The following is an 11,720-nucleotide window of genomic DNA, read 5'->3' as shown; positions in this document are numbered from 1 at the left end:
CTGATGTGTGTCGTTCGAAGATAAAGAGTCGCTTGTGATTCTATGTAATACTCTTTCAAATATCACACGGATATGACCGTCAATGCAATTCATCAGAAGAACAAGTTTATGTCTCTAATTCAGGTTGCTATGATAGCGTCTGTTTTGTGCCCGAGTGTCCTGGGGATATGACCCAAGACAGCATAGTCAAACCCATGCTTGCGAGTCGCCTTGCATGTGCTTTGCTCCAGCCGGCACCCCTGTCCCCTGCTCCCATTGAACGACGGAGATCATGCCGCAACTCCATCTCGCACGATCCAGTAAGCTCGTCATCGGGTCCCTGAAAGCAGTCACTGGACTTTACTCCATAATATCACCCCAGATGCCGTGATGCTATTACGAGATTTACGGTTTCTTTCTCAGGGGTCCAATTGAAGCAGATTGATGAAGAGCAAGCCGCTGCCAAGGCTGAGATCAGCAGTAGGGTCAAGCCACATTGTACATGGTGATCTGGTCCGCATCCGCCGCGTCTCTAGCTAAATGCTCCGAGACATAGTCTACGGCCAGTCGGTGCATATCGCTGGATGCGGCATCACGTCTGACAACCTCAACAGCTAGCCTGCTTGATGTGCCCCCTACGTGTTCCATCCGTCCTTCTTTTCTTCCTTTCGAATGACAGTGATAAGGGGGGGAAATTCAAGGCAGCAAGGGGGGGAGCTGAGTTCTTGTGCTGATATTGAACTGTGTGTTCATTGGACAGTTCCCAGTAGATTGAGTCGACTCATGACTTCATGGTTCGTTGTCAGTTGCCCCCAGCAGATAAAAATAGCCAGGTCAATGGCCAGCCTTTGCAGATCTGTTAGCTGATACAGAGGGGTTCCAGCTGATAAGACAAATGTGACCTTGTGTTAAGCGACTGGCCATTCATCAACAAGGGGGAACAAACCCCCCGAACCGGAGTTGGAAGTCAATATAAGCATATTTTGCGGGAATCCAAGGCGTTGACTTGAGCCATCAGTGGCATTACGACCTGAGATACGATGTGCAGTGCAGCCAAACCTTGAGTCAAATTAACCTCTACAAGAAACAATAAACGGGCCGGTAACTCTATCAACGTCGACCGTTGTCAGATTCAGTCCCTGAATGAAAAGTAGCATGTGAACAAGATAAATGAGCATGGTAGGCCTGGATGAGGAAATCGATGCAGCATTTTTGAAAGCACGAAGAAGGTAGGCATGTCTATGGGGAAGACAAGAAACTGTTGTTCATTATGCAGAATGGGGAAGATAATAGAATGCTCATTGTCTGGATACTTTATAAAGACATTCTTGCACAAAATGACGTCGGTGGAATTAGACGATGCCAATAAGAATACAAAAAATGGCTTTCCAATGTGACAACCATTATTACGACGCAACAGAGCAAACAAGCAGCAGTCTACGAGAGGGGGGTTCACGCAGCAACTACCTCAAGTCGCACTCAGTCTTGCTCTAGAAGATATCACCATAGTCAATGCTTCACAAAAGCCAAACCGCTGTTACCAAAGTGCATGCTATTCTAGACAAAAGTCTGAGTAGTTGAATCAGTGTAGCAACAAGTACAGACTATCTTGTTGCAGAGTTTCTCACAATTGAGAAGTTTGCTTTTCACATTAGGCATGAGAACATAATAGAGTATAAAAACACCTTTCTATCCATTTTGGTATAACCTTTTTCTACTCCTGAAAGCCTACGGGTGGTATGGTTTAATGTAAGAACGAAGAAACAAAGTGGGTAATCGAAGAATAAAACAACAAAGGATGTCAAGATAGAACGAACCGAGCCCAAGACAGCCAAAGCACAAATGCCAAAACACAAACAAATGCTATAAATACACAACCGAACCGCATCATACTGATACCCATGAAACAACACCTTCCATCATTCTTCCTGATTTGATCAATCCGTTACCCATGTGCCCCTTTGTCCCGTCATGTAGTCGTATAAAGATTCGTAGAAGGGGCGCGCAATAGATTGTAATGTAGCTGTAAGGGAGCTGCCACCGTGGTGGCAGCAGCAGCGCAACCGATGGTTTCAAGAATCATCGAGTTGGTTATGGGCAATATCCGAGAACAGACCTCTGGTCCAAGTTCAAAGAAGTCAAGATGCTTTCTGTAACTTTAGAATCGTCAAAAGTGAATGTCAGGAAACTTCCTCGCCGTCCTTCTCTTCGCGGAAACGTATTCCGCCTTCGACATTGATGGCACCCTGAACCCAGGGAGTCTTGGCCACCTTGTCGACAGTCCAACGACCCCTAGCTCGCCTTAACAACCCTTCTGTGATCTCCATAGCACCGAGGAGACCCTTTTGCTTGAACTTGGCTTCGTCGCCATCGTGGTCGGTGTCATCACCGTAATATTCTACCCATTTCCATTCGACTCTTGCGATACGGTGGCTAGTGCGACTGCGCATGCGATGCGCTTCACTCATACCTGGGTGAGGATCAAAGGGAAGCCGAGCCTCTAGAAGAGCATACAGAAGAACACCGAGTGACCAAGCATCGGTAGCTCGTCCATCGTAAGGTTGTCCCATGATGACCTCGGGAGCTGCATAGTCTTCTGATCCACATCGAGTTTCCAGTTTCTCATCATCGGCGATGCGTCTCGAAAGGCCCAAATCACTCAGAATTACCACTGAGTAAGGGTATGTAGCCCAGTCGATTGATGGGTCTGCAAGCTCAGAAGGGGTGAGGTTGACGAGAACATTTTCGAGTTTGATATCTCGGTGAACAATTCTCCTTTCGTGGAGATAACTTACCGCACCAACCATTTCGGCAAATATTCTTCGTAATAGAGGCTCTTTGAGCACACTCCGGTGGCTGGTCGCGATATCAAACATATCACCTCCAGGGCAATAGCTCAAGACAAGGATGGCCCGAGTAGGCTCAATGCTCCAAGCTTTTAGGTCGACAAGCGAGGGGTGGTGGATGGAAAGCATGATTTCAAGTTCACGTTTTAGACTCATCTCGACACGTTCCTCGCTGGCGCCGCCTTTTGGACCATGCTCGCAGACCTTCACGGCAACCAAAGTCTTACGGTCAAGGCTCTGTTCCGGTTTTGGTGTCAGCCTTCCATGGTCAACTTCGGGAGAGTCTTCGTCGGGTTCAATCTGGCTTGTAGCCAACATGACCCTACTGAAGGTTCCCTGACCAAGCATTCGCACGGCCCTCCATCGGCGCCGCTTCTTATCATTGCGTCCGTTTGCTTCGAAATATTCGAACCGGGGTCCTTTAGGCTTGCCGGCGCCATCAGCAGAGTCTCGCGAAGACTCGCTTGGTGGAGGAGTTGGTGGCTGAACCACAGAAGGGGTAAGTCCTCGCGATTCTGCAAGGTTAAGCTCTCTTCGAAGCTGGGGTTCATGGGACCGTGCTGAAACCTCGGCACTGGGTCGTGCTGAAACGGATATTTGTCTCTTAGGAATACCCATATGATCAGGAACGTATTCGCTCACGCTGCGGTTTCGCGTATGCTGTCGTGGCTGCTGGTTAGAAGGCGATTGTGTATGAACATGGTCGCCGGGCTCGAGGGTTGAATATATTTTACGTTTGGCACCATTGGAAAGTGCTGCATCAATCGATTCACCTGTACTCGTAACCAGAACAGAGCCCTCTCCTACGCTTTTGAGGCGCTGTTGTGGAGGTGACGCAGAACCTGCGCTCAGCCTCTTCCAGGGTCCTGGGGAATCACCCGACATGAGCGGGCTTGGAAGGGGCGTCATATCCCCCATAGCAGAAATGATAGGACTAGGCACCAAACTGCTTGTGCCGCTGGCAGAACCAAGACTGTTAGTCAAGGCAGCTTTAAGACTTGGTGTTCGGGAGATGGGATGAAGGCTGTTGGACGAAGCCCTGTGGTTCAACGTCAACGAGCCACGGGATGAACCATTGCCATTCCCGTTGCTGTTGTTGAATGATTCACGGCGGTCTGGGGTTACGGGACGTGTAGCAAAGTCAGTTGAGATACGCAAGGATCCCACAGGACTGACAGAGCGTCTTGGAATAGCCGGTGATCCAATGGACAGGGTGTTGGATTGTGGTTGCGGGAGTTCGCCCTCCTGTATAGAAGTCGGTGCTATTGTATCCGCACGGAAATGAGCAAGCGGCGGCGTTGTAACAGAGACATCAGGAAGCGTGAAGGACGACAAGGGACTTGTGGACAATGTAGCGTAGGCGTGGTCGTGCCGACGAGGATTTGGTGTAAGGGAGGCCCCAGCACGAGAAGGTGTGTGTGCAGGAACTGGTATGGGACGAGAAGTTGTGCGAAGGGAGGTATCACGACCTCTAAAAGAGTTGTTGCCTGTGTCTTGAGAGTTGTCGTCGAGGGGCAGGGCCGTCGCAGTTCGGGGGGCGTGGGGCGTGTTCATGGCTCCGCGCTGTCGGGTCGTCGGAGTCGCTTAGAACCAGATTAAGGTCTAGCGAATTTGAAGGAGGGGAGAGTCGAGTAATCGTCGTTTATTTAGATCGCAAGACTGTAGAATTGCCTGTCAGCCTGCTGCGAATGAGATATGGACGAAAATGGAATTGGCTAAGTCGCTGTATTTCGAAATCCAGGTGGGGTGACGAGTGTTGATATTCAGAGACAATGCAATGATGAGATCTTGATCTGAAGGCCTTAGGAACGTACCTTGGCGCAAGGGAAACCCTGGGGGAATGCGAATGCGTCAAGGGAGCACGGTGCTAAGGAATGAGCTTGGCGATGCTGGTTGAGGGAGCGTTGATCGAGTTGAAGGGGTCCAAGGGGTTCGTTTATAAGGACGAGGAGAACGGCGGAAGGAAGAGGAGAAATTGGCCAAAGGCTCTTCTATAACGCGAACATGAGAGGCGGTTCGAAACGTCGTTCAGAGGAGGGAGGATGAATGTGTCGACAGGTGTCGCTCAAACAGAGCGAGAACAAGAGAAAGAGAAGAACAGAAAAGAAAGAAGAGGAGAAGTCAAAGGAGTCAAGATCGACGTGAACAGCCAAGATTTGGGTGGTTGATTGTTCGTGGGTCCAGCACCAGCACCAGCACAGTACAGCAGCAGTAGCATGGAAGGCCAGGCCTTGGACCTTTGACCTTTGAGCTGTGAGAAGCAAAGACAGGACGCTCCCTGAGGGAAGGGATGTCAGAAAACTATAGAGATGATCATGGATGACAGAAATAGTTGGGCAATGTCTGTGGTAAACTAGGAGATGTTGATGACTGCCTTACCTGATTATTTTAGCCCCTAATCCGAGGTCTTGGTCCTTTTTGCGCTTCGAGGGGCATGGACCACACTTGGAGGGCGTGACTGCCACTAGCTTCAAGTAGCCTCCACTAAGGGTACCTAGCACAAGTGCAGGCGCAGGTGCGATGTGCTAGGTTAGCACCAGAGATTGGGGGACCGGGGATCGGAGCGGGTCCTTCCTGTCTCTGTCACTCGTTCCGTCTGAACTCGTCTCGCTGTGTCGTCTTTTTGTTCTTTTCTCGACCGTCTGTGTTTGGACTCGCTCCCCTGTTCCTTGTACATATATTCCTTCCTGTTCCTGAATGGATAGGAGTTCTACCTCATTGAGAGGAATTGACCTTGTCTATCGCCGCGGGAGTTCATTCACTGGGCTCTGCTCAAAGCTTTGGCAGCGGGTAAGGAAAACTGGAGCCGTCACAGTGATAAGTCGATAGTAGCTTTAGGTACCCCTGCAGTGTTGAGCGCTTCCAAAGTTACTTGTAGACAGTGGAATCCTTATCGCTAAGTTAGATGGTAGGATGGATTGATGGAAGGATGTGCTCTGTTTTGGAGACGAGAGGGAAAGGAGGGGTTCGAGGTCGGGATTAAGTTAGGTTTGCGTTGAAATCGGGTCCAGGTAAACTTTGTTTTTGCTGAGCTGTGGACGCTCTTTGATGTTGTGCAGGCGATGGTGTCAATTGAGGTGACAGCGCCTTTAATGAGGTGCAAGGCTACCTAAGTAGGTAGGTATGCGGCAACGGTAACTGTAGCAGTAGCAGTAGCCAAGGCGGACTGTCGAGCTGGGGATCCAGGGCAATTGGTCTCGTGCAGGAACGTCAAATATTGCAATACGGTCACTTTTACGGATATGGTATGTTGTTGGGCGTGGCGTGGTGAAATTGGAGGTCACGCTGAGCTGAGCCGGGAGTGCATGGACTTGTAATTTCCTGGCGAGAAGCTTTTGTCCTAGGGTCAAAGATTTCCCTCAATTGAAGATGCAGATTGATTGTAGATAAGAAACAAAAGATCCGGTGGAAACAGAAGGTCGAAAAGGACACTGCAGCCCGCGTTGGAATGGTGAATGGTTGGATGGATGATTCATGAAATTAGTGTGGAGGTTGATGATATTAACGTTACGATATCTTAGATACCACCACCCAACAAATAAGCCGAATGAATGCCCAAGCACATGGAAGCAGACTACACGAGTATGTCATATACAACACGAGCCTCGATACTAATTCTTCCGTATTCTACTTATTCTGTGATTAATTCCACTAATTAGCAAAGACTATACGAGGGGATGAATTACGGTAATGCAGTAGAGTTGGGCAATTAAGTTTACCAAACGAATCTAACTTTTCTGAGAAGCAAGCTCAGACAGATCTGATAGGAAACTGATGGACTCAGTTGAGACAGAGAGAGGCCAGACGCAAATTACAGAACATTTTTGATACAGTCCTCTGTACACTTCAGTACTTTGCACTTAACTTACAGGGGCTCACATCTGCGAAGTAACGTTTGGCGCTGTGTTGCTTCGTTACACCTGCATGCATTGCCCCATATTTCCTCGACCTTTGCTGTCTCTTTGGGGCATCCCGAGAGAGGGAACTAGGATTCAACATAAGCGAAACGCAGATGGTCGCGCAGTAACGATGGTGACAAGAAACGCCGGCTTCAATTTTATGTGTATCACCCACCTGTCGCTTATGCATTGCTTGCATTGGATCCTTTTGCTCTTGTATTGACGCTGGTAACAGGCAAACATCAAGCCCTCACCAACAACTAAGGTATACCAAAACACTCTCTGCCCGGTCTCTCTAGTTATCTCTCTTTCTCTATCTTGAAGCTCTCCACTCTCAATCCCCGCTGCCACGCCGCTCTATCCCACTGCCGCTGCCGCTGCCGTTGCAGAGAGCCCACCAAGGCGGCCACTAAGAGCCCTACAATCACCCACCCGCTCCATTCCTACGCCTTTCTGCGATCGTCCCTTGATTCCATTGCAAACTGTCCCCCTCACCCCTTGTCGCTTTTTGCTCTGTCATGACGTCGATAACTGTAACTTCATGAGTCGTCACATGTACCGCTCTTCTATGTCATCGCCCGATCCCTCCGCTCCGGGCCTCCGCTCTCTCGACTGCCGAAGCCCTCCGGCTCCTTCGGCGTGTGAAATACCAGCCTCACCTCACTCACTGTGAGTAAGCTCCATGGAATATTCGCTTTGCCAAGTTTTGGTGCACTCGGCCAACGACGCCTTTGATGTCACCTAAGTAAGCGTCTCAAAGGAGTAAAGACATTTGGTTGCATCATGAACGACATTACTTGGATGCCGCGCCGTGCCGTACATAGATCCTTTCGGGCCACTCGCGTCACTGAGCACACATCCATCATTTTTCGGTTCGAGTTTCTTTCACGCCTCCGAAATTCGTTACGCTTCGACCTGATCCTCTGCCTCGACCACATGGTCCATCCGCTGACATTATTGGCTGACTTGCAGCGACGCTCTAATTCTACAGACCATCTCAATGACAAATTATACCAACCGCTGAAACACCGTGGTATCTTTATAAAAAGACTCAACACGTTTGAGGGTAGGTCTCTCTCTAATCCTCAGAAGACACTGTCACTTTCGTATATGTTTATTGAACTTGGTACTGCACATTAGTATTCATCGTGAGATAGAGTTACTTAGCTAAGGAATATATATCCCAGAACTGTTTTTGCTAGGCAGCATCCATAAAGCCAACTGACACTCGCTATATACCTTCTTAAGCATTGTTATACTGCACATATAAATAAATACCCTGACTTTTACAAAAAGTATAGATAGATAGGGTATCTCGTAAAAGAAATAAAAGATTTCTAGAAAGACAGGTAAGTAAAAGGTTTCTATTTTATAATTAAAAAGTAAATTAAATTAGTTCTATTTAAATAACTATTTTCTAAACTTGTTACTGCCCATTACCAGTAATTACCAGCTTGCTTAATTGAGTGAGTATTAGTTGTAAAAAAGAATATTTCCAAGAAGTGCAAAAGATTAAGGACTCCGGTCCAGGGAATCGACCCCTGGGCTCCGCGGTACTAATCCCTCAGGTTATGAGAGCGCGAAATGTTAGCCACTACACCATACCGGATGTTGTTGCTTAGAGGAAAAACTCTTAATGATCTATATGATTGTCGTGACCGACCAGGTAGGTAGTTAAATAGCTATCATTAATAGTTGACTTGCAAATAAAACATATAGCGAGAACAGTCGCTTCTATTAAAGCCTTTTCTCTTAATTCCCGGAAACAAACCTGCTTGATGATACTATAAAAGCTCCTATTTCTTAACAGAGAACCGCTCGTGTCTTGACGTAGTTCTAGGAGACAGCGAAGGTGATGGTTCCTGGTACATAGATTTCATCTCAATTCGTTACCGTCCTGGTACTACTGAGCCAATGGTCTAGAAAAATAACGTTGTTTGTTAAGCTCGTATGGTATACAGATGAATTGTCATGATATCTCACTTCTGACTTCATTGCGTTGTTGCCTGCCTGCATTGTTCGTCAAGCATCCTCAAGAAGACCGCAACTATGCAACCCAACACTCACAAGCATATGCCACAACGAACTCTACAGCACACTCAAGTGCCATATTCAGCAACGGCCACTAATGCAGGAGTCTTTTATCCAAGACATACTGCCGTCAATGGTCACATCACACAATTAAAGTTGTTACCTCGTTGCAAACGTAAGACTGTATGGCCCGCCCAAAACATCATGATGCTGCTTTGCCCTTACCCATTCAACATCATGAAAGAGAGAGTCAATAACAACAAGAAAAGCGTTTATAAGATGAATAAAGTCTTCGCAGATTCTTGATAAGGTCCCGCTTCAACTAGACCGATGTACACAGCCCAGGGAGGTCGCCAGTTGTGGCCTCGAAAAATGATACCGCTTTCGTCCAAGATGCCCACCAGCTAGTCTTTTAGACTGATCCTTCTTTCAATCATCTGTTTTCCTTCTGTATCTCTTGAATTCATTCCTAATAGTGTCTTGATTGTAGTAAAATGTTTAGTCGTAAAAGCGTTAAACCCGAAACCCTCGCTCAATATATACACACAAAGTCATATTCCATATCATGTAGAACCCCCCTGTATCATGAAACACAATGCAGTAAGCAGATGCTGCAGGCATCATGTCAATGCCAAGGTAGGCATCGCACTACCATGCCCATCCTCACTCCAGTGCCAATCAGACACTTGCTGAGCGTCCCAGCTGTAACTATCCCCCGGACTCACGGCCGCGGCGCAGGATTCAGGCAGATTTGCAAAGGTGCCAGTCTCCCTGGCAAAGTTTGATAATCGTCTGAGCCGTAGCTCATGCACCTGGGCTGCCTCGTCAGCCTCTCCGCTTTTGCGCAGCGCGGACTCGAGGTTTGCGAGACATGTGAGGTGGATCCTCTCGTCGCCTTGGCTGGCGGTTATGAGGCGAGATGCTTCGCGGAAGCAGTCAATTGCCAAGGAGAAGTCACCCATTTGATAGCCGTAGTTGCCTAGTTGAATGTTCATACCGGCTTGTTGCTCTTCGTCAAGGTCCCAATCTTTTAGTGATTGAAGACACTGTATTGCCTCCTCAATCTTCCCCTCAGCCGTTTTCGCATTGCACATTATGCCTGTTTGTAAGATTGCAAGTTCGCGGAGCCAAGGATGCCGTAATTGTGTGGCTTCTGCTCGGGTTCTGTATTGTGTAGCGACACTGAGTGATTCTGCTGTTTGGCCATGGTGCACAAGACAGTCGATGTGGTCGCAGTAGAGAATTGTGGTGAGGGAATTGGCGAATCCAATTCGCTCCTCAAAGAGAGGCACGAGAGAAGAGTAGAGTCGTGTGGAGAGTTCGTAATGATCGGAGAAGTCCTGAGACCCAATGATTTTCCAGATTCGTGTCATGGGGTGATCATGACCCAGTACAATAGGTACTAAGCCAGCGAGGTAGTTCATGACAATGTGAAGAAGGTCTTCCTTATGAAATCGATGGAGATACCACAGGAGGAAAGCTGTGCGTACAGCGAAAACAGGGCTCTCAGAGGCGATTATCTCCTTGAGCGACTCAAATGCTGGAGTGAGGAGAGTGCTTATTGAGATTTCATCTTTTCTCATCATTGACCTGTTGACAAGACCAAAGCTGGCGACCGCACGTTCAAACAGCTCGACACTGCGGTCACCAGGCCTTGGGCTGACACAGTCACCGTTATATTCATGGTTCCATATTCCACTGGTGAAAGAGGTATCGAAGTAGTCCCTAAATAGATTGAGGACCTGTTCGACGTTGGAAATCTCCTTCGGTGGTGGTAACGAGTGGTGACTCGGTGTTGGTGATGGTGTCCGACATTGGACCTCGAGAGTTGTCTGGATGCTGGGCACAACACCCGCCCTGAAGCGCGCAACAAGGCCCGGATTCCGTCGGATGTATCTGTTTATGTTATCCAGATCGACTGGCTGTCCACGAATAGTAAACTCTGATATCTTCCCTTGCGCCTCACGTTTAGTCCTCAGGATGAGAATAGCGAGGACCTCATCACTCTTGAGCTTCTTGTCAAGACCCCACTTCCAAATCCTCGACTTGTACATCTTGACACTGCAAAACGAGTCAACACCCGAGACTTTAAGAGACGAAGAGGTTTACACACGTTGCAGTGAAGCCATGTTCACGCTCGAGGACTTCCATGACCTCTTTGAGCGGTCGCTTCTCTTCCTGGTAGAGCTTCGTGATTACTGGACGTATCTTCTCCCACTCCGAGCTGGGAATACGTCTTCCGGGTGCGCAGCGAGGGAAGCTCATGTCGGTGTCGTCAGAGTCACCGGGTGACGTGCGACGTCGAGCGGAGAAGACGCTCGAGGTAGCCATCATAGCATTTCTGGTGGGTTACGTTCTGTGGTGGTAAGGCTGACTGAGGAACGGATGTAGTGCTGACGCGGCAGTTGTGAATGAGTAATCGTTAACGGAGCGAGGTCCCATATGAAGATTTATGGGAGAGGGGATGAGGAAAGACGTCACATTAAAGATGAAGATGGGGATGAAGACGAAGACGAAGCAGAGCGAGTAGAACTGGATTCAAGTAAGGTAATCAGTTAATGTTCAAGGTTTGGCATGTTTAACCCCGAACCCTGTCTGTCAATCCCCTCCTCTCATCAACGCAGCGCGGCACGGCACAGAGTGGATGAGGCAGCCTTGAGGGATCACCCCAGTCCGTTCCATTCAGCCCAGCCCCGTAGGGCCAGTGAGAGAGTGCCAGTACCCTACCTACGGCATAAGGTAAGACGGGCTTCAACGCGGTATCTTTCCCCTCCCAAAACTTATTTAGTGATATCTGACCTTACATATGTGCTAGACTAATGTGTTATCCATGTCAAATGCGTTTTAGGGTGGGGGCCGTTTTCTCGAGTCATCCATGTCGCAGGGAACCCAGAGTCACAAGTCATGGGATACTACCTCGATCGATGGATGGACGATGTGAGTATGCCTTGCGATAATCTTGGCC

At 48.4% G+C, this 11,720-nt stretch overlaps 3 protein-coding genes and 1 non-coding gene across 11 annotated transcripts; 1 reads left to right on the top strand and 3 right to left on the bottom strand.

Moving 5' to 3' along the window:
- Positions 1-1,593: 1,593 nt before the first annotated feature.
- Positions 1,594-6,311, bottom strand: FVEG_07418 (CAMK protein kinase). Of its 6 annotated transcripts, none has more exons than XM_018896068.1 (3): positions 5,205-6,311; positions 4,640-5,103; positions 1,594-4,484 (listed from the first exon to the last, which is right to left on the bottom strand). In XM_018896068.1, exon 3 carries the CDS (start codon positions 4,377-4,379, stop codon positions 2,160-2,162), a length of 2,220 nt encoding a protein of 739 aa, XP_018753454.1. In that variant the 5' UTR covers positions 4,380-4,484; positions 4,640-5,103; positions 5,205-6,311; the 3' UTR covers positions 1,594-2,159. The 6 variants fall into 6 exon arrangements, with proteins under 6 accessions (XP_018753454.1, XP_018753456.1, XP_018753453.1 ...); XM_018896070.1 differs by having other exon boundaries at positions 4,640-4,816; XM_018896067.1 differs by having other exon boundaries at positions 4,640-6,311.
- Positions 6,312-6,881: 570 nt separating this feature from the next.
- On the top strand, positions 6,882-8,006 carry FVEG_16094 (hypothetical protein). 3 transcript variants are annotated; one of them, XM_018905337.1, is made up of 3 exons: positions 6,882-7,393; positions 7,471-7,790; positions 7,865-8,006. In XM_018905337.1, the coding sequence occupies exons 1-3, from the start codon at positions 7,266-7,268 to the stop codon at positions 7,879-7,881; spliced, it is 465 nt and encodes a 154-aa protein (XP_018753460.1). In that variant the 5' UTR covers positions 6,882-7,265; the 3' UTR covers positions 7,882-8,006. The 3 variants fall into 3 exon arrangements, with proteins under 3 accessions (XP_018753460.1, XP_018753459.1, XP_018753458.1); XM_018905336.1 differs by having other exon boundaries at positions 7,912-7,981; XM_018905335.1 differs by having other exon boundaries at positions 7,471-8,006.
- A 237-nt stretch (positions 8,007-8,243) lies between these two features.
- FVEG_16095 lies at positions 8,244-8,333 on the bottom strand. The gene has a single exon. It is a non-coding gene; the product is annotated as a tRNA-Glu (tRNA).
- Positions 8,334-9,035: 702 nt separating this feature from the next.
- FVEG_07419 (hypothetical protein) lies at positions 9,036-11,299 on the bottom strand. Its single transcript, XM_018896072.1, has 2 exons — positions 10,869-11,299; positions 9,036-10,816 (listed from the first exon to the last, which is right to left on the bottom strand). Exons 1-2 carry the CDS (start codon positions 11,087-11,089, stop codon positions 9,376-9,378), a joined length of 1,662 nt encoding a protein of 553 aa, XP_018753461.1. The 5' UTR covers positions 11,090-11,299; the 3' UTR covers positions 9,036-9,375.
- Positions 11,300-11,720: the final 421 nt, after the last annotated feature.

This window comes from Fusarium verticillioides, chromosome 8 (assembly GCF_000149555.1).
Source record: "Fusarium verticillioides 7600 chromosome 8, whole genome shotgun sequence".
Taxonomy (NCBI): domain Eukaryota; kingdom Fungi; phylum Ascomycota; class Sordariomycetes; order Hypocreales; family Nectriaceae; genus Fusarium; species Fusarium verticillioides.
Note: the sequence above shows the minus strand (reverse complement) of the source record. Positions and strands in the feature narration are given on the sequence as shown.

Bases quoted from the DNA above. Each gene is read 5' to 3' on its own strand.
- FVEG_07418 (XM_018896067.1), bottom strand. From the start codon at position 4,379: ATGAACACGCCCCACGCCCCCCGAACTGCGACGGCCCTGCCCCTCGAC.
- FVEG_16094 (XM_018905335.1), top strand. From the start codon at position 7,266: ATGAGTCGTCACATGTACCGCTCTTCTATGTCATCGCCCGATCCCTCC. The intron at 7,394-7,470 runs GTGAGTAAGCTC...ATGTCACCTAAG, and splicing joins CCAGCCTCACCTCACTCACT to TAAGCGTCTCAAAGGAGTAA.
- FVEG_07419 (XM_018896072.1), bottom strand. From the start codon at position 11,089: ATGATGGCTACCTCGAGCGTCTTCTCCGCTCGACGTCGCACGTCACCC. The intron at 10,817-10,868 runs GTGTGTAAACCT...CTCGTTTTGCAG, and splicing joins GAACATGGCTTCACTGCAAC to TGTCAAGATGTACAAGTCGA.